General features: G+C 44.8%; 2 protein-coding genes across 2 annotated transcripts; one reads left to right on the top strand and one right to left on the bottom strand.

Moving 5' to 3' along the window:
* Positions 1–7,735: 7,735 nt before the first annotated feature.
* lrrc73 (leucine rich repeat containing 73) lies at positions 7,736–14,639 on the bottom strand. The gene is made up of 6 exons (XM_040178912.2): positions 14,243–14,639; positions 13,281–13,591; positions 12,194–12,354; positions 10,488–10,610; positions 8,900–9,000; positions 7,736–8,605 (listed from the first exon to the last, which is right to left on the bottom strand). Exons 2-6 carry the CDS (start codon positions 13,550–13,552, stop codon positions 8,369–8,371), a joined length of 894 nt encoding a protein of 297 aa, XP_040034846.2. The 5' UTR covers positions 13,553–13,591; positions 14,243–14,639; the 3' UTR covers positions 7,736–8,368.
* Positions 14,640–15,116: 477 nt separating this feature from the next.
* On the top strand, positions 15,117–20,329 carry mea1 (male-enhanced antigen 1). The gene is made up of 5 exons (XM_040178631.2): positions 15,117–15,180; positions 15,444–15,556; positions 16,561–16,865; positions 18,959–19,067; positions 19,367–20,329. The coding sequence occupies exons 3-5, from the start codon at positions 16,572–16,574 to the stop codon at positions 19,546–19,548; spliced, it is 585 nt and encodes a 194-aa protein (XP_040034565.1). The 5' UTR covers positions 15,117–15,180; positions 15,444–15,556; positions 16,561–16,571; the 3' UTR covers positions 19,549–20,329.
* Positions 20,330–22,236: the final 1,907 nt, after the last annotated feature.

Below are 22,236 nucleotides of genomic sequence, written 5' to 3'. Positions count from 1 at the left end.
CCTAACCTCTGTCTGAAGCAGGATTGGTCACAGCAGTGTGATTGCTCATGGTCTACTTATTCAATTCAATTCAATCTAATTCATTTTATTTTGTATAGCCCATAATCGCAAATTACAAATTTGTCTCAGAGGGCTTTACAGTCTGTACACATACAACATCCTCTGTCCCGAAACCCTCCATCAGCACAGAAAAAACTCCCCAAAAAATGTAAAAAATCTTCCAAGAGGGAAAAAAGGGAAGAAACCTTAGTGAGAACGTCAGAGGAGGGATCCCACTCCCGGGATGGACAGATTACAATGGATGCCATGTGTACAGAATGAACAATGTATAATACATGAGACTATATGACAGGAATGATTCAAGTAATTGTGAGTAGTAAGCCAGGCACACAGCAGGACCACTGCAGGGACAACCACCATCAGATAGAACCACCATCACATAGAACCACCATCAGATAGAACCACCATCAGATAGAACCACCATCACATAGAACCACCATCACATAGAACCACCATCAGATAGAACCACCACCACCACAGAAGCCTGTGTGGAGGGAGAGCACAGAGACTTTAGGAGAGGGTAATGTTGGTTTACGAGTACAGTAATATGATTAATATCTAAAATAATAATGACGATGATGATGATGGCAGCAGCAGGCGTCAGCAGGGCCACGGTAGGTGTCAGGACCAGGGTCCCGAAGGAACCACGATCTACGGAGACCTGCTAGGGGAGAAAGCACAAAAAAAACTCCCGGAAAGAAGCTGAATTAGTCATGTGCATTAATAAAACTTGAATTATTGTAGAACGAGAGCGTGAGAGGAGCTCGGGGTGTCCTAAGAATTCCCCCGGCATTCTAAGCCTATAGCAGCTTAACTAAGGACTGGTCCGGACTAACCTGAGCCAGCCCTAACTATAGGCACAATCAAAGAGGAACGTTTTAAGTTTTACTTTAAAAGAGCTGACCGAATCTGCCCCCCGGACTGAAAGAGGAGCTTGATAACTGAAGGCTCTGGCCCCCAGCCTACTTTTTAAAACCATAGGAACAAGAAGTAACCCAGCATCTATGGAGCACAGCTGCCTTGTAGGGCAATGCGGTGTTACAAGCTCTTTAAGATACGACGTGCCTCACCAGCAAGTGCCTTGTAGGTGAGGAGAAGTACCTTAACATCTATTCTTGATTTAACAGGGAGCCAGTGCAGAGAAGTTAATACAGGAGTGATATGATCCCTTTTCTTAGTTCTTGTTAATACACGTGTTGCAGCATTCTGAATCAACTGGAGAGGCTTAAGAGATTCATAAGAGCAGCCTGATAACAAAGAATTACAGTAGTCCAGTCTGGAAGTGACAAACGCATGAACTCATTTTTCTGCATCACTTTGAGACAGGAAGTTCCTGATTTTTGATATGTTACGTAGATGAAAATAGGCAGTCCTTGAAGTCTTCTTTTTATGCGAGTTGAAGGTCATATCCTGGTCGAAGAGAACTCCCAGATTCCTGACGGTGCTGCTGGGTACCAGAGCAATTCCATCCATAAAAACTATCATGTGACAGCTGGCTTCAAAGGCGCTCTGGGCCTATCGGGATAACTTCCGTTTTTTCTGAGTTTAGCATCAGGAAGTTGCCGGTCATCCAAGTTTTGATGTCTCCAAGACATTCTTGAAGTCTAACTAGCTGGTCCGTCTCTTCTGGCTTGATCGACAGATACAGTTGAGTATCGTCTGCATAACAATGGAAGTTTATGCGGTGTTTCCTGATAAGATCGCCCAAAGGAAGCATATAGAGGGTAAATAAAATCGGTCCAAGTACAGAACCTTGTGGGACTCCGTGACCAACATTGTTGGTCTTTGAGGATTCACCGTTTACAAGCACAAACTGGGATCGGTCCGATAAGTATGATTTAAACCAGAGTGCAGTTCCTTTGATACCAATTAAATGTTCTAGTCTCTGCAACAGGATACAATGGTCTATGGTATCAAATGCGGCACTGAGGTCCAGCAAGACAAGAAAAGAGATGAGTCCTTGGTCCGATGCAAGTAGAAGATCATTCGTAATTTTCACCAGTGCTGTTTCTGTACTGTGATGCGCTCGAAATCCTGACTGGAACTCCTGGAACAAAGCATTGTTTTGTAGAAAGTCACATAATTGATTTGCGACGGATTTCTCAAGGATCTTAGTGAGGAAGGGAAGATTAGAGATAGGTCTGTAGTTAGCCAACACCTCTGAAGCAAGAGTAGGTTTCTTAAGAAGATGTTTAATTACAGTTACCTTGAAGGACTGTGGTACATGTCCTGTCAACAAAGACAGATTCATAATATCTAATAAGGATGTGCTAACTAAAGGAAAAACTTCCTTAAGCAGCTTGGTCAGAATCGGATCCAAGAGACAAGTAGAAGATTTAGACTTTGAAAATAAAGAAGTCAGTTGATCAAGGTTGATGGAAGAGAAGGCATCCAAACAGGCATCAGGGCCCACTGCTGCATCCAAGGTTCCTACATCGGAGGACGGGTCGGCACTGGTTGAAGGCAGGAGACCATCAATTTTCTCTTTGATAGTCAGAATCTTATCATTGAAGAAGTTCATGAAGTCGTTACTAGTGAGGTCCAAAGGAATACACGGCTCGACAGAGCTGTGACTCTCTGTCAGTCGGGCTACAGTGCTGAAGAGAAACCTGGAGTTGTTTTTATTTTTCTCTATTAATGATGAGTAATAAGATGCTCTTGCGTTACGGAGAGCCTTCTTATACGTTTTAAGGCTGTCTTGCCAAACTAGCCTAGATCCTTCTGATTTGGTGGAACGCCATAATCGTTCAAGCTTCCGCACAGTTTGCTTTAGGTTCCGTGTTTGAGGGTTATACCACGGAGCAGACTTCCTTCTTGTTGCTATTCTTCTTTCCAGAGGAGCAATAGCGTCCAGCGCCACTCTCAAAGAGCCTGTAGCAGTATCGACAAAATGATCGATCTGGGACGGACTGAGGTTCTCACAGGAGTCTTCTTGTATCTTGAGGCAGGGCACTGAACTTAGAGCAGAAGGAATGGCTTCTTTAAATAAGGCTACAGCGGTATCCGATAAGCGTCGGCTGTAGAAACCCTTGGCAGGAGGAGGTGGTTCTGATAGTAGAAATTCAAAGGTTATCAGACAATGGTCCGACAGGAGAGGGTTCTGTGGAAACATTGTTAAATGTTCAATTCCAATCTCATACACAAGCACCAAGTCAAGAGTGTGGTTAAAACAGTGAGTTGGTTTATTTACACACTGACAGAAACCAATTGAATCTAACAATGAAAGAAATGCAGTACTAAGGCTGTCGTTGTCGACATCCACATGAATGTTAAAGTCACCCACAATAATTACCTTGTCCGTTTTAAGGACCAAACTCGTTAAGAACTGTGAAAATTCAGAAATAAATTCTGAATAAGGACAAAGAGTTACAAAGAGAACCGGCTGGATTATTTTCCAGGTCTGTTGCAAAAGACTGAAAACCAGGCTTTTAAATGAGTTATAATCCACCTTAGGTTTAAAGTTTATTAAAAGGCAGGAGTCATAAATAGCTGCCACCCCCCCCCCCCTCGGCCTGTGCCTCGGGGAATATGAGTATTAACATGTGTCACGGTGTGGTTCACTTCCTGTTGTATTTTGTAGTTTCTGCCACTCGTGTCCCCGGGTAACTTCACTTCCTGCCTTGTCCCGTCATCCCCTGTGATCGTCTAATAGTTTCCACCTGTGTCCAATCACCTGCACCTCCCTTGTGTATTTAAGCCGTGTGTCTCTTGTGTCACTTGTCGCGTCATTGTCTTTTGCCGCGCATGTTCTTGTCTCCTGTTGTGGATGTCCGTAGGTTCATGCCTGTGTGTTTTTGCCCCTTGGCCTTTTGGATTTTGGATCTAGTAACTATTAAAGGCTTTTGTTTCGGAGAAGTCTGCATCTGAGTCCTGCCTTCTACCCGCACCCCTGACAACATGACTCGGAGGAGTCGCTTCATTTAAACAGAAATATTCCCCATTCAACAACCACGTTTCAGTAAGACAAAATACATCAACATGGTGATCTGATTTTAGTTCATTTACCAAAACAGCTTTAGATGACAGAAATCTGATATTCAAAAGACCCCCTTTAATTCTCCTATTTTGTTGCACTATTGCATTATTAGTTATAACTTTAATTAAGTTATTTACTACAACTCCTCGGTTGATTACCTTTAACTTAGATAAGTGTGTCCGTGGGGCAGACAAGGTCTCTATAGGGTTCATTATGCTGAGTGACTGCTCAGATTGAAGCGCAGAGAAGTGTGTAAGACTGCGACTCTGCTCCCTGGTCTGAACTCTGGGTCATGGATTAAGTCCACTAAGAAACTGGGTCAGGTTCTTAAAAAGAAGTTCAGCTCCGTCCAAAGTGGGATGGATGCCGTCCCTCCTAATCAGACCAGGCTCTCCCCAAAACGTCTTCCAGTGATCAACGAAGCCCACATTATTTACTGGGCACCACCTCGACAACCAGCGGCGGAATGACGACATGCGGCTGTACATGACGTCACTGGCCAGAGAAAACTACAGTGTCCGACATTGTTTTAGCGTATGTACACACCGATTCCACATTAACTTTAGTGACCTCCGAGCAGCGTAATCGGGAGTCATTACCGCCGACATGTATTACAATCTTACTGTATTTACGTTTATCCTTAGCCAGCAGTTTAAGATAAGACTCAATGTCGCCCGCTCTGGCCCCCGGTATACATGTAACTATGGTCCCTGGTTTCTCTAACTTCACGTTCCTCAGAGTGGAGCTACCTATCACCAGAGTTGGCTTCTCAGCGGGTGTGTCGCAGAGTGGGGAGAAGCGGTTTGAAACGTGAAGTGGTTGGTGGTTAATCGTGTGCTTCCACTTAGACTTATGCTTACTCCGGACAGTCTTGTAAGATTGTAAGTTAGCTCCTTAACAGAAGTTGTTAGCATTTGGCTACATGGTTTTGTTTTTACAAATCATTTCAAATCAATTGTGATCGTTAGCAAACGATTTAGAGAAGCACGTTAAGGACAAAGTGACGAAGGACTTGGATTAGCTCATTGAAGACATGGATGTGGGAGCTGACCTAACCGTGTGGTGCCCCATGGACCTCCATAGTATATTTTATTTTCCTTTGGGGGACATGGCGCAGCTGCTCGGAGGGTGCTGCAGTACGGAATAAGTTAATAATGTCAAGTGTGTTTTTCTGGTTTAATTTATTATCTTTTAAAAGTGACTGTATATCGTTTTGCAAATGTACTTAATATTTACTGATGGTAGCTTTGATGAACTTTTTACAGGCAAACGACAGGTCAGAGGCAATGGCGTCTGGTAGCGACGGCGCTCCTTTTCAAGTGTAGGTTTAAAGTTTCATGGCGTGTATGATTAATTAGGGTCGACTTGTTAATTATGGCTACATCGATTTTTTGCTGCATTTTAATGCAAGCGTTAGCTAACGTAACTGATTTGCAAGGTAACGTTAATGCAGACAGACAACCTCGGATCATAATTGTCACTATACAATCAGAAATTCATGAGGTCACGGAGCACCTCCTCTGATGGAGGAGAACATGTTATGCATGCAACACCTCAAATGCATTTAATAGAAATGTGAGCCACTAGAACTTTCCAGTATATCATACACACCATGCATAGAATTATATCTGTACCCCATTTTGTATGCAGATTTTGCATCAGAACCGTCATCTTTCTTTTTTTGTTTATTCTTAGCAATCGCAGCACCCTAACAAGTAGGTGCTAATGTAACCACTGTGAGGTGTCTTAGTGCTAAAATGATTTTCTGGAGCTGATCGCAGGTTTATTCCCTCATGGTAATCCTGTACACAACAGGTTCATGTTGGCAAATCCGCAATTGCATAGAGTACTAAACACCCATACAGTGATCGTACAGTGGCTGTACTGATCCAACTACAACTGAAACAGAACACAAACTCCCTCCCAACTGTATAACAAATACAATACAACACATAACCGAAAACATACAGATGAATCATACCGAATCTAACGTAAACAACAACGGACACACAAAGACGGCTACATGACTAGGAGGACAACATAGTATTGGTGTTAGCTAGCTAAAAACAGACGATAAAACATATCACTAACTCAATAAAAACAAGTTTAAACAAAGACAACTAACATCCAACATAATAAAGCTAGCCACACCATGAATGAATATTTAAAGTAAATTATTTAAACATTGTCCACAGACATAAAAAAACACATTACCTCATGGCAAATCCTCAATTGCATAGAGGATTACCCACGATCCTTATCATCTTTTGGTCAGTGTAGGTACTGGTTTGTAGCAACAGGTGACATAGTTCAGCCATGTTAGCAGGATTCAATTATACCGTTTTAACTATGTTACACAATTAGAGATGCAATAATATGTAACTTAGAAAGGATAAGACGTGCTCCTACCTCAGCTTGACGTGACACACCCTGTCCCACGAGCGTTCGATCCAAGATGTTACTTCGCAGAAGAAACAAATTAGCATGTAACATTATACAGCACGGAGAGCTAAACACTCGACTAGATCTCCACTCTTTGCTGTCCTGCTCCTAAATGGTGGAAGGAGGTCTCTGAAGACATCAGGACCACAGAGAGCCTTCACATCTTCAGACTAAAGACACACCTCTTCAGACTCTACCTCCACTAACACACTAACTACCTGCAGCACTTACATTGGACTTATAATGGTTCTTATCTACAGCAAGTTGTACTTCGGCTTATTTGATGAAATTGCACTTTCTTGTTTCTTGTTTCTTTGAGTTTGTGTCCTTCTGGTTGAAATGTTCTTATCCTAAGTCGCTTTGGATAAATGACATGTGATCTAATGTAACAATAATTAGCTAGCTAGCTAACTAAGCTTATGGCGCTACAAGACTAAAGTGAATAAGAAGTTTCAAATAATTCACATAATTTACTCCGTTGTCACGTGTTACAACAAGGAGGGTACATCAAATATGTTTCACTTACACTTGAAGCGGAGCGATCGCCATCCTCTGACCCGCCGCTTTGCCTCCACAAATTGTGTAATTTAGCTGTAACGCTGGCAGCCTCGTGGAGGAATCGACTCATGAGTCTCAAAAAACCCACACACAAAGATGAAGTGATCCGCAAACAAAAACGCATCTACAACTATAAATATCACTCGTAATTTATAGATGTGTGCATTAAAATGTATTTGTGAATTGTTCCGTGTGTATTTGTGAATCTTCCCGTTTGCAATTATTGAGACTGTGCAGTGTTGAGCAGTGTTTTCCGATAACGTCGCCTAAAGGGAGTGTATATTTAAGCAATAAAGTACGAGAAGCTTTACTTCATCCAATATATATAAATAATAAATACTTTGTCCAATAATGTAACCGTTCGGGGGTGTTGTTAGGCCTGCCACACAGTTACATTATTGAAGATAAAGTACTGCCTCAAGTACCTTATTGCTTTCATAATACAGTTATTAGCGAGCTAGCTATGTAGCCAGCCGCATGCTAGTAAGTTGTGTTGGTAGTGTGCTAGCAACATATCTTCTCATCTTGGAAAGGGGGTCATCACGCGTCTCAACCAATGGAAGAATTTTGGGGCAGACCTACGACATATACATCATTTTAAATCTTTTCTAGATGGAGGTGATGTAACCAAAGTTATGTATAACAAAAGTTATTTAAAACCAGTCATGTTTAAAACACACAATAAGACTTGAAAACAAGTTGCTCTTAAATGTATCTCTTTATCCAGGTAACCCAGCCATGTTGTTCCCACCCCAGGTTGTTCCCCTCACCCTGGGTCCTAAACGCCTTCCCAGTACTGCTTCTTATAAACATCAATAAGCATTATGAAAGCATTATCAATGTTCCAACATACATTCATAACCAACACCACAACTACTGAGCAGAGTTTTTGCTGATCCCTGATAAAAGAAAGCAGATATATGAATGTTATCTGTTGCTCCGAAGGTGACTGTTATAGTGAATGTTATAATAAAATGTTGATGCCCTGGCAGTGGCACACTTTTGTTTATATATTTGTACTTTTAATTTAGAAATTGGTACTGCCGGAGAACCAGCATACTAAAGTACACCAGTATAACCAGTACGCTACCTTGTATCAGGAAAAGCAGTATGCATGTTAAAATAAAACAGCAGAACCAGTATGTTAAACCAATATAACCAGTATGATACCTTGTATATCCCTACAACCAGTATGTTACACTAAACCAGTATAACCTGTATGGTACCTTGTATCAAGAGAACCAGCATGATCAAGAGAAGAAGTAGACTAGCAGTGTTTTGGTTCTGAACTGGTTCTGTCTGGGGGACCAGTATGAATATTGCGAGGTGCACTCAGCCCTTACTGCTGTGGGTTTGCCAGCTGGGGGGCTGGTACTTGTCTTTGATAGCAGACAGGGCGCAGCTGGAGGCGGCGTCTCGCTGTGTGGGTGTAGATTCTCTGTTGTCGTCCTCCTCCCCCTCAGACAGCAAGTCACAGATCTGCTGCTGCAGCTCCAGACTGATGTCGTTCTCCCCCAGGAGCAGAACCTTCAGACAGGTGGGGTAGTTCTCCACCATGTCCAGGAACACCTGTCACACATACAACAAGAACATCACAGCTTCAGGTCAAAGGCCACTCCCAGCTGTTATGTCACAGGGTATCACACTCACAGCCGATGGACTCGGTTTATTCAACCTTCTGTCACATGACCACGATGAACAGCATCAAAACGGGATGGGAGAGGAGTAGTAATGTCCCTGATGATAGCACTGATCATTTCCCTGATGATGTCACTGATTGTGTCACTGATCACATTACAACAACAACATCACAACACTGATGATGTCTGAATATGTCACTGATGATGAGTGTGATTGATCAACCTGTGCTGATTGGTTGGTCAGTCCGGTTCCCTCCAGGTCCAGCACCTCCAGGGTTCTACTGGACGCCACGGCAACCGCCAGCATTCCTGCAATCCGATCACCTGGAACCAGAACCAGAACCTGTGTATGTGTAGTGTAATGTTTAGTGTGTAGTGTGTGGCAGCGATGATAGGCTTGTGAGGACCAGGCCCATCATTTGGATGGGGTGTTCTGAATCCGAATCCGGTGGCTGCTTGGCCGGATTGTGAGATGAAGAGTGGGTCTGTAAGTGATGGGCTTTGGGATTGTCGAAGCTGCAAGTACATGAAAAGGGTTTCGAAAGGATTCAGGGGTGACTGTATCTTGAAGTAAAAACAGGTGTCAGTTGGCCTGATCGGTTGGTTTTTGTTTGCTTTGAGTAGAATGTTGTGGTGTAGAGACTGGATACGTTGTGTATGCAGGGATGGCGGCGTGCATTGAAGGTGAGGGTTGAGGCGGTAAACTCCGAGCATCTGACTAATCCGAAAAAAGCCAGGGAGAACGTGGTTCCTAAGGTTAATGCAAGGTGCGGATTATTGTATCTTGAAAGAAGGGAGAGAGCAGAGCCTGAGACACCAAGTTCCTAAAGGGAGGAAATAAGGATCTGGTGGTTGACTGTGTCAAATGCAGCAGAGACGTCCAGAAGGATGAGGACAGAGGAGAGAGAGGCGGCTCTAGCAGTGTGGAGTTGCTCTGAGACAGCGAGGAGAGCAGTCACTGTGGAACGGCCTTGAAGCCTGACTGGTGGGGGTCAAGGAGGTTGTTGGAGATAGGAGGAGAGTTGGTTAAAGATCACACGTTCAAGAGTTTTGGACAAAAAGGGAAGAAGAGAGACCGGTCTGTAGATGTGTTCTTCAGAAGGGTTGAGGGTGGGTTTCTCCAGGAGAGGGTTAACTATTGCCTCCTTCAGAGAAAACAGCCAGATAACAGAGCGTTGTTGATGAGACAGGTGAGGAAAGGAAGAAGATCAGGAGCGATAGATTGTAAAAGATGTGATGGAATGGAGTCTAACCCTTTTTGTAGAACCAGCTTCCACTTTCAGTCCGGCGGGGGGAATTCAGTCAGCTCTTTTAGGATAAAGCTTAGCTTTCATCTTCCTCAACTGATGGAGGAGTTCCTAGGACACACCGAGCTCCTCTTTCCTCCGTCTCATTAATGCACATCCCTAATACAGTCTCTTCCCCTAAGTGTGTAGATTCCTGTGGATGGTTGTTCTATCTGATGGTTCCTGCAGTGTCCTGCCTTACACCTGGCTTATTACTCTCAATTTTTCATATCATGTCCTATGAATTGAACATATAGTTCATCTGTTAAGTTGTTTATTCTATACACATGACATCTTTAGCATTCTGTCCATCCTAACAGAGGGTTCTTTCTCTGCCGTTTTCTCTAAGGTTTCTTCCTTTTTTCATTTTCCTTTTCTGCTGTGAGGTCTGAGAATATTGCATGTGTACAGGTTGTAGAGCCCTCTGAGAAAAACTCAAAAATGTTGGGCTATACCAATGAAATACAAAATGAATTGAGTTGAATTGAATACTGTGTGGCGTAGTGTGTAGCAGTGTGTAGTTACCCAGTGAGTTGTAGTCGAGGTTTAGGACCCTCAGTTGGGAGCTGTGAGCCACAGCAATGGCGAGTCGAGCCCAGGCCTTAGAGCTGATTCCTGGGTTGGCGCTGAGAGTGAGTTCCCTCAAACCTATAGACACACAACCCACACTGTCACAAGGTGTCTGGTGGACGACATAAACAAAATATCTGACATACGCTCCTGTTTCTCAAAGCCATATCCTACTACTTGTGTCCCACCGACTTTACCTCTATTGCCCTCGCTTCCCTCTTTCACCCCCCTGTCTCCTAACCTCCTAAAAAAAGTTCTTACCTTAGTAACCTCTCCGACCACCTGCCCTCTTGACCCCATTCCATCACATGTTCAACAATCTATCGCTCCTGACCTTCTTCCTTTCCTCACCTGTCTCATTAACTCTTCTCTGTTATCTGGATTTTTTTCCAATTCAGGCAAGAGTTAACCCTCTCCTGAAGAAACCTGCCCTCAACCCATCTGAAGAAAACAACTACAGACCGGTCTCTCTTCTTCCCTTTATGTCCAAAACTCTTGAACGTACGATCTTTAACCAACTCTCCTCCTATCTCCACTGTAACAACCTCCTAGAGTCGGAACCTCAGTCGGAACCTTGTCCTCTTACTACTGGAGTTCCTCAGGGTTCCGCCCTGGGTCCCCTTCTCTTCTCGCTCTACACCAACTCTCTCGGCTCTGTCATTCGGTCACATGGCTTCTCCTACCACAGCTATGCCGATGACACCCAACTAATTCTCTCCTTCCCTCACTCGGATCTCTGCCTGCCTGACTGACATCTCTCAGTGGATCCGCCCACCACCTGAAAATCAACCCCGACAAGACTGAACTACTTCTCTTTCCGGGAAAAGATTCTCCTACACAGGACCTGACTGTTAACTTTGGCAATGCCCACTTTGACTGCAGGAACCTCGGCGTGACATCGACAGCCGACTCTCCCTGACTCCAACATCACTGACCACACCATCCTGTAGATACACGCTCTACAACATCAGGAGAACACGTCCTCTTCTCACTCAGAAGGAGGTACTGATTCAGGCTCTTGTCATCTCCCTCCTGGACTACTGTAACTCTCTCCTGCAGGTCTCCTGCTACCACCACTCCACCTCTGCAGCTCATCCACAATGCAGCAGCTCGACTGGTCTTTAACCTTCGAAACATTTCCCACACTACTCAACTCCTCCGCTCTCTTCACTGGTACCGGTGGCTCATCCAGTTCTAACCACTGGTGCTCACGTACCCTCCTGTGAATGGATGGGGTCCAGCTTACATCCAGGACCTGGTCCAACCTGACATCCCGACTTCTGACCTCTCCGCTCTGCATGTGATAAACTGCTTGTTCCTCCTCACTGAGAGCAAAACACTCGACTAGATCTCCACTCTTTGCTGTCCTGCTCCTAAATGGTGGAAGGAGGTCTCTGAAGACATCAGGACCACAGAGAGCCTTCAGATCTTCAGACTAAAGACTTCAGACTCTACCTTGACTGAAAACACTAACAAATGGTAGCACTTCAATTGTACTTATAACGCCACTTATCTATAGTATGTTGTAAATTGGCTTATTTAATGAAATCACACTCTCTTGTTCTTCTGTGTTTGTATCCTTATGGTTGAAATGTTCTTATTGTAAGTCGCTTAGGATAAAAGTGTCAGCTAAATGACATGTAATGTAATGTGTGTATTACCTGACTTGGCTCCGTCCGGAGGCAGCATCCCACAGATCAGACCCAGCGCATCGTCTCCCAGCATGCAGTCTCCCAGGTCTAGACAGACCAGCGTTGGGTGGCTGGACAAGGCCATGTTCAGGGTCACCAGGCCGGCGTCCATCAGTGGGCTGCCATGAAGACTGGAGGAGGCAGGGAAAATTCAATTAAACTAATTTCGTATAGTAATCGCAAATTACAAATTTGCCTTAGAGGGCTTTACAGTCTGTACACATGTGACATCCTCTGTCCTGAAACCCTCACAACGGCACAGGAAAAACTCCCAAAAAATGAAAACCCTTTGATGGAGGGGGTGGGGTGTCACGGTTTGGGTTCACATCCTGCTTTGTTTTGTAGTTTTCTGCCTCTTGTGTTCGTTATGGACAATACATGACTAGTACAGAAGTCCAACAACAAACGTGGGCTCGGGTTCGGATCAGGGAGGTCGTTTCTCCAAGTTATCTCCATCGTCGCTCACGTGCGCATTAAAGTCTCCCAGTAGGACTGTGGAGTAGCCTACCGGAGCCCCAAGCAGGACTCCATTCAGGGTCTCCGAAAAGACTGTATACTCTCCAGTGCTGTTTAGCGCACACGCACAGACAAGTCAGTTCCCCCCACAGAACCCGAAGAGAAGTGAACCTTTTGTCCATCAAATCCAACTGTCTCCTTTCTTCCGAGAGAGGTGGCATTCCACGTCCCCAGAACCAGCATCTGCTGTCCAGGTCCGTCCAGACCCTCCCACTGCCACTGCCCCCCTTTGAAGCAGCGCACCCAACCCCATCGTTTTTTCGCACAGGTGGTGAGCCCCTGGGAATTCGAGTAGGGGGGTGCCGCATCCCTCCTCATGGCTGTGACCGAGTATAGCTAAGTATGGTATTATTATTCAGATTTAAGCAGTTTGTACATTTATACAGAACCTTCACAACTTGACAATACCTAGTAGAGCAGTGTGTAGTTTAGTGTGCGGTGTGTAGTTTAGTTTAGTGCTTTCAGGTATTCTCATGTTTAGAGGTGGTCTTGTGTTTACAGGTCTACAGGAGGAAGCAGCAGAACCAACAGCTGCACTCACAACAGGGTCTGGAGGGACCGGTTGGTCTTCAGGGCGTCGGCCAGGTGTCTCGTCCGGCTGAGGCCGGAGACGACCCCCAGGTTGAGATTGAGCTGGGCGAGCGAGTGCGACTCCGCTACGCCACGACACACATGCCCAAAGTCCCGGTCAGAGAGCTGGCAGCCGCGCACGGAAAGCAGCCGCAAGCCGTCTTCCTTCAGGCTGTCACAGATGTCCTGAACCTCGGCCGCCGAAAGCAGCTCGCCTGTGATCTGGATGGCGGCCGGTAGCATGCCAGGACGGGACTGGAAGCATTGGGAGCGCTGGGACACCTGGAGAAAGAGGCATGGGAAGCTGGTGAGCAGCAGGTCTCCCATTGGTCGGTACCAAAGTCCTTACATCACTTCCTGTCAGTTAGTTATCCTTTAGTTATTTAGGGGCTGGATTATATTAGTCAAAAAATAACCTTAATGTCTATTCCTAATCCTATTCCTTGACCTCTGTGGAAAACGTCACAGGGTCAAAGAAAGATGGTTAGGAGAGTTCACGAGTTAGGAAAAGACAGCGTGTTGTCTAAGAAATCCGACCCCACTTTCACTAAGCTACTAGGTTATGACCCGACGGGAGACACGTGCTAGTGAATAGTGGTTAGGAATAGACGTTAGTAGGTCATTTTTTGAAAATTAGAATCCAGCCAGGAGATGAGAGGTCAAAGAAGCAGTAGAAACGTCCATGATGCTCCCTGCTCAAGTGTCTTATGCAGCCAACTGAATTGAGACACAGCTTTCCTGGTGACAACCTCCAATTAATTACAGTAGTATGTACTATAAAGTAAGCAGTGATATTGTGAAAGTAGTATTTATGTATTAATCTAATCAATAACCAATAAATGGGAAGTATTGATTAGCAGGACTTGAAACGAATCAGCTGATCAAACACGGGGTCAGGCTCTGATTGGTGCTGCAGTAAGGAGATCAACTGACCTGATAAAATGATCGATCAGCTCAGCGGGGAAGATCGGGACTGTCACGCGCTGATGTCGTTCACTGCTCCAGTGGCTTTGATCCTTCCGCAGGCCACGCGCCGGTGCCGATCCACCGCGGTGGACATCACGGTTGATCGATCCCGGGATCGATTGATTGGTTTGAATTGTCGGCAGCAAGGTGCAGGAAGCGGGGGATGTAGAGGAGGGGCGCGGGGGGCGGTCCGGTGGCCGGTGAGCTCCTCGAGGTGACCGTTGCTATGAGAGACAGAGATAAGTACGTCATCAGGAGGGGTCACTCTTGCCGGTTTAGCAGGATCGAGCAGAAGAGCTACGAGATTATTGATCCGAGACAATGACATGTAATTTGCATTCATGTGTATTATTATTATTAAAACTGTTGCCATTTTATTTTTCTCATAATCATTATTATTCTTGTTAGTTTTATTGGCATTGTTATATTATAGCTGTTAGTTATTATTTGTTATTATTATTCTTGTTGTTGTTCTCAATATCATCAATATATCAATATCATAATTATTGTTGTCATTACTAATATTATTTCATTTGGTTGGAATATATTTTATGAAGGAAGTGACAACTCTTCACTGACAGACGATCTTTATGGCTGTGACGTCACAGCCCACTGAGCCCCGTTTTAATCCGCCTCGGAATTGAGCTGATCTTGAATGTTTTATATTTTATAGACAAGATTCATATATGTATTTTCCTTTTCAACCTTAACATTTTGAAGAAATGTGACATTTGGTTAAATTATTAAGTCCAGGAGGCTGAGGTCCATCAGGACTTTAAGACCTCCCGCCACACAAACAGTTTCTTCCCGTCGGCAGTCGGGCTCATCAACCTGACGGCCCCCCCTCTTCACGCTGCACATGCACACGCACACTTGTCACTTTCACATGCACTCACAACCAAAAGGTACACGGACCCTTTTCGCCAGTGTACTTTTTATTTTGAATGAATTCATTTTTATTTTATACCCCCCTCGCCTACAGCCTTCTATTTTATACTGTAGATCTAAATGACATTTTTCTTGCATGTTTATTTGTCTTGTTGTCCATTGTCCCACTGTTTGTAGTTGTAAGTTATAAGTTTTATATATATATATAAGTTGTGATGTTGATGTTGTCAATAAAGTTGTTCATTCAAATTCATTTTGCGTCCGTTGTGTTGCTGCCTAGTGACGTCTCCGGAAGTGTCTGCGGCTGCAGCTAGCAGCGGCTAACGGCTACTACCAGCTACCTGAAGCTCCTAACCCACGGACAGGTCGACAGACGGAGAGACAGGCAGACAGGTAAGAAGATCAATACTTATTCTTCTAATTATTCTACGTCATAAAACGGAGCAGAAAGAAGAGCAAATTAAGCGGAGGGGGAACTGAAGCTAACTAGCTTTGTTAGCGGTTAGCTTCTCCCGGTGTTCAGTGTCCGGACATCCACTTTATGTTTCATATGATTCCTTCATTTTAGAAATCCTCACACAAAATACATAAATAATAATATGCACTAAACAAATAGAATATGTAAATATATTTAAATAATTACGTCCACTTTAGCAGAAAACTGTTTAATTTTAAAATCTTAATGACTATAACACAGAAGGAGTTAAACAAATGACTTGATATTCATTCACGTTTTTTGAAAAAAATACCAGAGGTTTCTTCAGAAAACCTGTACAGTCAATATTATCAATAAATAATCAATACACTGAAAGAAATGAGTTATCTTCAATCAGATAACAATGAGCTGAACATCTGGTTCCTCTGAAAACATCTGCAGTGTCTCCCAGTGTACAGCCTGTGTGTGAGGTGAGGAAACACTGATCGGGTTCTCCAAGAACAGCCAGTCACATTCTGAAAAGAAATGAGTGTAATTGTTAAAAAAGCGACCTCCCAACGTCTATTCCTTTCCTAACCACTATTCCTTGACCTCTGAGGAAAATGTCATGGGATCAAGGAAAGATGGTTAGGAGAGTTGATGAGGAGTTAGGAAAAAACAAGGCGCCTCCACTTCCACTAAGCTGCGTAGTTGTGATGGACGGAGACGCAGTGCAGCGGCTCCAAAGAAGCATCTCAGAAGCTTCATGTGTTGTTACAGTGTGAGTCATGCAGACGACAAACAACCAGGTTAAAAAAATACATGAAACATAGAACATACATGACGTCTGATAACAGGAACCTTAATCCAGCCGGGATGTGTTGATCAAACACTTCCGCGCTTTGTCACAAGGTTCAATGACTGCTTTTGAAAGTGAGTGTTAAGTTGTGTTATTGTTGTTGACAAACCGTCTGTCTCTCAGTGTGTCTGTGGATGGAAGTGTTGAGCTCAGCGATGGGACCGGAGCGCGTCTTACCAAACTCTGAGGATGAGCTGGGGGGGGGCGAGCGCCCAGCCGATGGAGCCATGCTGCCTGCGTGGAGTGGGGGGGAGGAGGAGGAGGAGGAGGGGGAGGTGGGGTCCGAGATGGAGCTGGATGGAGAGGAAGAGGAGAACGATGGAGGATATTACTACCAACCCCTGAACCAGGAACCTGAGGGGGAGGAGAGGGCCGTGGGGCAGGAGGACACCCCCCCCTCCACTGAGCAGCTTCAGCAGAGGATACAGGTGAGTTGTGTTTATACAAGCATTTATTATCATAGTATAACACATCAGTGTTTTAATAAAGCTTCCACTCTTTATTACAGGGGTCTCAAACTCCGGTGTGGCAGACCGCCACGGGGGGTGGGGTACCGACCGGCGTACCCCACCCCCCGTCGACCATGCCGTTCGGACGCTAGTCTGGCCCGCGTTCGGTTGAAGTGGGCTGCTTCTGGCCCGCAGCTGATTTGAGTTTGAGACCCCTGCTTTATTACATCATGTGTAAAATGTATCATCATTGTTATTATTATTCTCATAATCAGCAGCAGAAGTCACTGAGATAATGCTTCTGTGTTTATCGGTTTACTTTAATGAATCTAATACTCTAATATTACTTAGAGACACTTTGTGCGTCAATGTCCAGATAATCTTGAGGTGGAGAAGATGAAGTCTACATCCAAGGTTGGTCACCTGGTTCACTGCCCAGAGCCCCTCCTGTTTTAGTACGTTTATATTCCAGTACCAAGGTACCAAGGCAAGAATCAGGAATCAGGAAACATTTATTGCCAGGATGTCAGACATACAAGGCGGTTGGTGCATAACAGCAGACAGTAGGACAAAGGACAACAAGACATAAGACAACATAGTGCAAGAGGAATAAAATGAAATCTAATGATGTGGGTTAGTTTAAAAATAAAGTGAACCAGCGAACAGAAAGTGACGAGTTAAAGTTGCATGTGCAGTGTGAAGCAGAGTGACCGGTGGGATGTTATAGTCAGTCAGTGGGGGGCCATCAGGTTGATGAGCCCGACTGCCGACGGGAAGAAACTGTTGGTGTGGCGGGAGGTCTTAGTCCTGATGGACCTCAGCCTCCTGCCAGATGGAAGGGGCACAAACAGGTTTTGTCGGGGTGAGAGGGGTCGGCCACCATCTTTTTAGCTGCTTCAGAGACCTGGAAGCGAACAAGTCCTGCAGGGACGGCAGATTGCAGCCGATCAGCCTCTCTGCAGAGCGGAGGACACGCTGCAGCCTGCCCTTGTCCTTGGCTGTGGCTGCAGCGTACCAGACGCTGATGGAGGAGCAGAGGATGGACTCCATGATGGCCGTGTAGAAGTGGACCATCATCGTCTTTGGCAGGTTGAATTTCTTCAGCTGTCTCAGGAAGAACAGCCTCTGCTGAGCCTTCTTGGTGATGGAGCTGATGTTCAGCTCCCACTTGAGGTACTGGGTGATGATGGAGCCCAGGAAACGGAAGGAATCCACAATAGTGACGGGGGAGTCACACAGGGTGATGGGGGAGGGTGGGGCTCTGTTCCGCCGGAAATCCACAACCATCTCCAGTGTCTTTAGAGCGTTGAGCTCCAGGTTGTTCTGACTGCACCACGACACCAGATGGTCAGACTCCACCTGTAGGCGGACTCGTCCCCACAAGAGATCAGTCCAATGAGGGTGGTGTCATCCGCAAACTTCAGGAGCTTGACGGACTGGCGGCTGGAGGTGCAGCGGTTGGTGTACAGGGAGAAGAGCAGAGGGGAAAGAACGCAGCCCTGGGGGGAACCGGTGCTGATGGTCTGGGAGGCTGAGACATGTTTCCCAGCTTCACCTGCTGCTTCCTGTCAGACAGGAAGTCAGTGATCCACTTGCAGGTGGAGTCGGGCGGTGCAGCTGGGAGAGTTTGTCCTGCAGCAGAGACGGGATGATGTGTTGAAGGCAGAGCTGAAGTCCACAAACAGGATCCTGGCGTAGGTTCCTGGGGAGTCCAGATGCTGGAGGATGTAGTGGAGGGCCATGTTGACAGCGTCGTCCACAGACGTGTTGACAGGTCTGTAGATGATCGCAACAGGAAACCGAATTAACAAAAAACGAAGCGCACCGAAGCACCGTGGCAGCCATCGTCTGCGCCATCTTGGAGAGCTGTGTGAAGCCTTGATGCATGACTTGTTAATTCGATTTCCTACTTGCAAGTTTTATTTAATAAATGTTTTAAAAAAAAGATTTTACACTGGTGTTGAGTGAGAATTATGTCAAGGTTCGTCGTCGTGCTGATCGCTGACCTCGTCCTCCCCTGTGGTGACACATGTCTGCTCTAATTGGCTGTGGAAATCACGTCTCTCCTGCAGGTGATGGGGCTGCACCTCCCCGAAGCCCCGCCCACGGACAGCGATGATGAGGATGACCCTGAGGGGGCGGCGGCCTTGAGGAGCCGAGCCTCTATCCCCATGGACGCAGGTCAGGCCTCCTTACACTACATCAAACCCTTGGCATTGTGGGTAATTGGGAGGCCATTGCTCACCATCAATATATGGAGAAAACACCCTCCAGATAATAATTCAAAAAGCGCTCCAGCTGATTTATGATACCTGATGGTGAATGTAGTCAATTGAAGCCTCACTCTCTTTTTTACCTGTAACAATAAAAGCCCAACTTTAATTCCTCTACGGGGGGCGAAATGGGGATGTCGTTTATTTCCTTCTCTAAAAAGCAAATAAAAACAGCTGCACTTCGTGTCTTTCAAAATCTCCCTACAGACCACGTGGAGCTGGTGAAGAGGACCATGGCGGCCATTGCGTTGCCGTCTCTCGCCGTGCCGTCCTGGGCCAATGAGATCTCAGATGACCAGTGGAAAGACATGGTACAGAACACACTGGAGAGCCGGCAGAGTGCCGCCGCACTGCACCTGCCCCGCAGGAACAACATCAACGGACCTTGAATGCACCATGACAGCTTCAACGACTGTCCCTGAATGCACAGCAACAGCCTCTGCTGACCCTGAACGCACCACTGCTAACTTTTACTTTATATGAAAAACTTTCAAGTTCAAGCTGAATGTTGTTGAATTGAATCCCTTAGTTTGTCTATTTAGAAACCGGGTACAGTATTCTTGTCATTTCTTTGATCTGGATCAGTTTTCAGTGTGACCACTGGAGGTCTGGTTCAGCTGATCAACTCTGGACTGAAGCCGGACCGGCTAAAAGGAGCTAGCTGATGGTAACGTTCATAGTTAGCTCACTAGCTAACGGATGGATGATAACAGTAAAGCAGTACAAATTAATGAAGTAAAACGCCACCTAACGTTTGCTTACACGCTAAAAAGCTACCAAATTTTGTAAATGTTCATGTTGTATTTTCACGAACAAGTCAAACTGACACCATCATCTGACCTTTGCTAGGTAGCCAATGAAGGGTTGGCTAGCTAACCTTTGCTTCCAGTTGTTAACTTGTCATGAAAAGCTGTTTTATTAATGTGATAAACTGTAGCTTTAGTTTTTCATCTCATGATAAAATATTGTGATTTACTTTGTCGACTACAAACATTTAATCAAACTCACTGAACATATAAAAGGTAACAAATAGCAAACATTACAGGGGCGCTAGCTAATGTTAGATTAGTACAGACAATATTATTTCTAAAATTGTGCGCTAAAAACATAAGGAATAATTCATTGTAAAAAGGTGAATATTTTTCTCAGAAAATAAAATCTTTGATTTTTCCTTGTCGATTGTTATTACTCGCTTAATATTTAATTTCGAACAATATTTGTAATGGGATAGTATGCTTTTAGCAGTAAGACACAGAACCTGATTGACAAACATGTGCACTTTATTTAGCTTTTGACCATGTACATGTGCAAAAAAGGACTGTATTCTAATAAGTACACCATGGGGTTAAGCAGCCTTAAATCAGAGTGAGGAAACACTAAATAATAAACGGGAGATCGTCCTCTGATGTCTTCGAAGTTAATAAAAATCAATAGAGGTAAATGTGCTACAACACTTTATATTTAATCGTCCTGAATCACGTTTTTACACACGTGGCGGCAACCAAGAAAGGTGGGCGGAGCTTAGCCACCACTGGAATGGTTATTGATTTGAGAGTAACAAGGGGTGTGGCCTCCTGTAAGGCCTGGCTGTGAGCATAAACAAATAAAGCCATGTTGTTCAGTCATCGGGTCCGTTTCAAGAAGCAGGTTGAGTGTAAACTCAGTTTGTTCACCCTGAGATGAAGGAAACTCTGGCTTGTTTCACAAAGGGAGGTAACTAAAGCTCAGGCTCAGTCACCATGGTAACTAAAGGTCAGGCTCAGTCTCCATGGTAACTAAAGGTCAGGCTCAGTCACCATGGTGACTAAATCTCAGGCTCAGTCTCCATGGTAACTAAAGCTCAGGCTCAGTCTCCATGGTAACAGCCTGTGAACATCACCTGGTCGGGAGCAGGTTTTCTTTCTCCTTCCACAGGCTCCTCCCTCTGACAGCAGCCCAGCCAATCACACAGCGCGCTTTACTTTCCTCATTCATTCATTCACTCTGTATCAGTTTACACATATGAACAAAATAAGATGTTACGTTAAAGACTAAAGTGTTTTCTGGAACACGTCACGCCCTTTTCTGGACGATCCTGTTGATGAAGCGCTTTTACTTCTCAGGCTGTTAAACACGTGAGGAGAGAATATTGAGGCCTGATTAGATATATTCTCATTTCCAGATGACTACTTGTTTGAACGCTATCGTTTTTCTTCACCGTCCAAATATGTCCATGACCTCAGCCGTCTTCATAGAAGTAACGTCCCCATGGTGGACGTGCTCTCACATACGAGCACATTCTTTGTGTCGTATTACATGTTTTCCTTTACAACATTAGAATATCAGTAAAGCTGCTGCATGCAGAGCCGTGAGAAACGTCTTTTAAACCTTTTTGTTGGACACAAACCAGTGAGACGTTAAAGAGGAGTCCCACAGGACGCACCTGAAGAAAACACATTACAGGTCCAACACCATCGAACCAGTTTATACCAGCGATATTATTCTAAATATGAGGAAGTGTGTGTATTTCCAGCCTGTGTGTACTGCATTCAGAGTGTAAAAACTGGGAATTAGTAAAACGTATAGATTATGATTAGTGATTAATCAAATATTAACTGACAACACTATGTTAGAACTTACGCCGTTTCTCTGTCTTTTCTGTCTAATTACGGGTTCATACTCGTACGTTGCGTTTGCAGCTCAATAGGGGTGAATATACTGTTGGTGGTGGTTGTCATGGTAACTCGTAGTATCGTGGCTCCATTCATGCTGCCTTCATACTGTGATGCTGCACGCACTCAACTCTGAGTCAACCGACTCTGAACAGCTGCTCTGAAACCAGAAGCTCAGAGTCTCCGTCTCAGCGTAAATCAAGTCAGAGTTTAGGGTTTGACTCAGAGGTTGTTAAACCTCCCACTTGAAACGGACCGTTTGTCTCTTTCTTTACTATTGTAGTTTAGTGAAGTGAGATGTTCAATGTCTGTCGATAACAAGAAGCTTTGAACTAAGAACCGATGTAGTGAGAATATTATATATCACTTATGATCAATAAACATGAAAATGTTAGAATGAATGTAGGAACTTTAGACGTTTATCAG

This window comes from Gasterosteus aculeatus, chromosome 6, assembly GCF_964276395.1.
Source record: "Gasterosteus aculeatus chromosome 6, fGasAcu3.hap1.1, whole genome shotgun sequence".
Lineage (NCBI taxonomy): Eukaryota > Metazoa > Chordata > Actinopteri > Perciformes > Gasterosteidae > Gasterosteus > Gasterosteus aculeatus.
The sequence above is the reverse complement of the archived record's forward strand: the minus strand, read 5'-3'. Positions and strand labels throughout refer to the sequence as shown.

Excerpts from the sequence above, each read along its gene's own strand:
- lrrc73 (XM_040178912.2), bottom strand. The coding sequence starts at position 13,552 with ATGCTACCGGCCGCCATCCAGATCACAGGCGAGCTGCTTTCGGCGGCC. Across the intron at positions 10,611-12,193 it reads TCCGGACGGAGCCAAGTCAG|GTTTGAGGGAACTCACTCTC; the intron begins GTAATACACACA and ends GTGTGTCTATAG. Across the intron at positions 9,001-10,487 it reads CCTCGACTACAACTCACTGG|GTGATCGGATTGCAGGAATG; the intron begins GTAACTACACAC and ends TTCTGGTTCCAG.
- mea1 (XM_040178631.2), top strand. The coding sequence starts at position 16,572 with ATGGAAGTGTTGAGCTCAGCGATGGGACCGGAGCGCGTCTTACCAAAC. Across the intron at positions 16,866-18,958 it reads AGCTTCAGCAGAGGATACAG|GTGATGGGGCTGCACCTCCC; the intron begins GTGAGTTGTGTT and ends TCTCTCCTGCAG. Across the intron at positions 19,068-19,366 it reads CTCTATCCCCATGGACGCAG|ACCACGTGGAGCTGGTGAAG; the intron begins GTCAGGCCTCCT and ends ATCTCCCTACAG.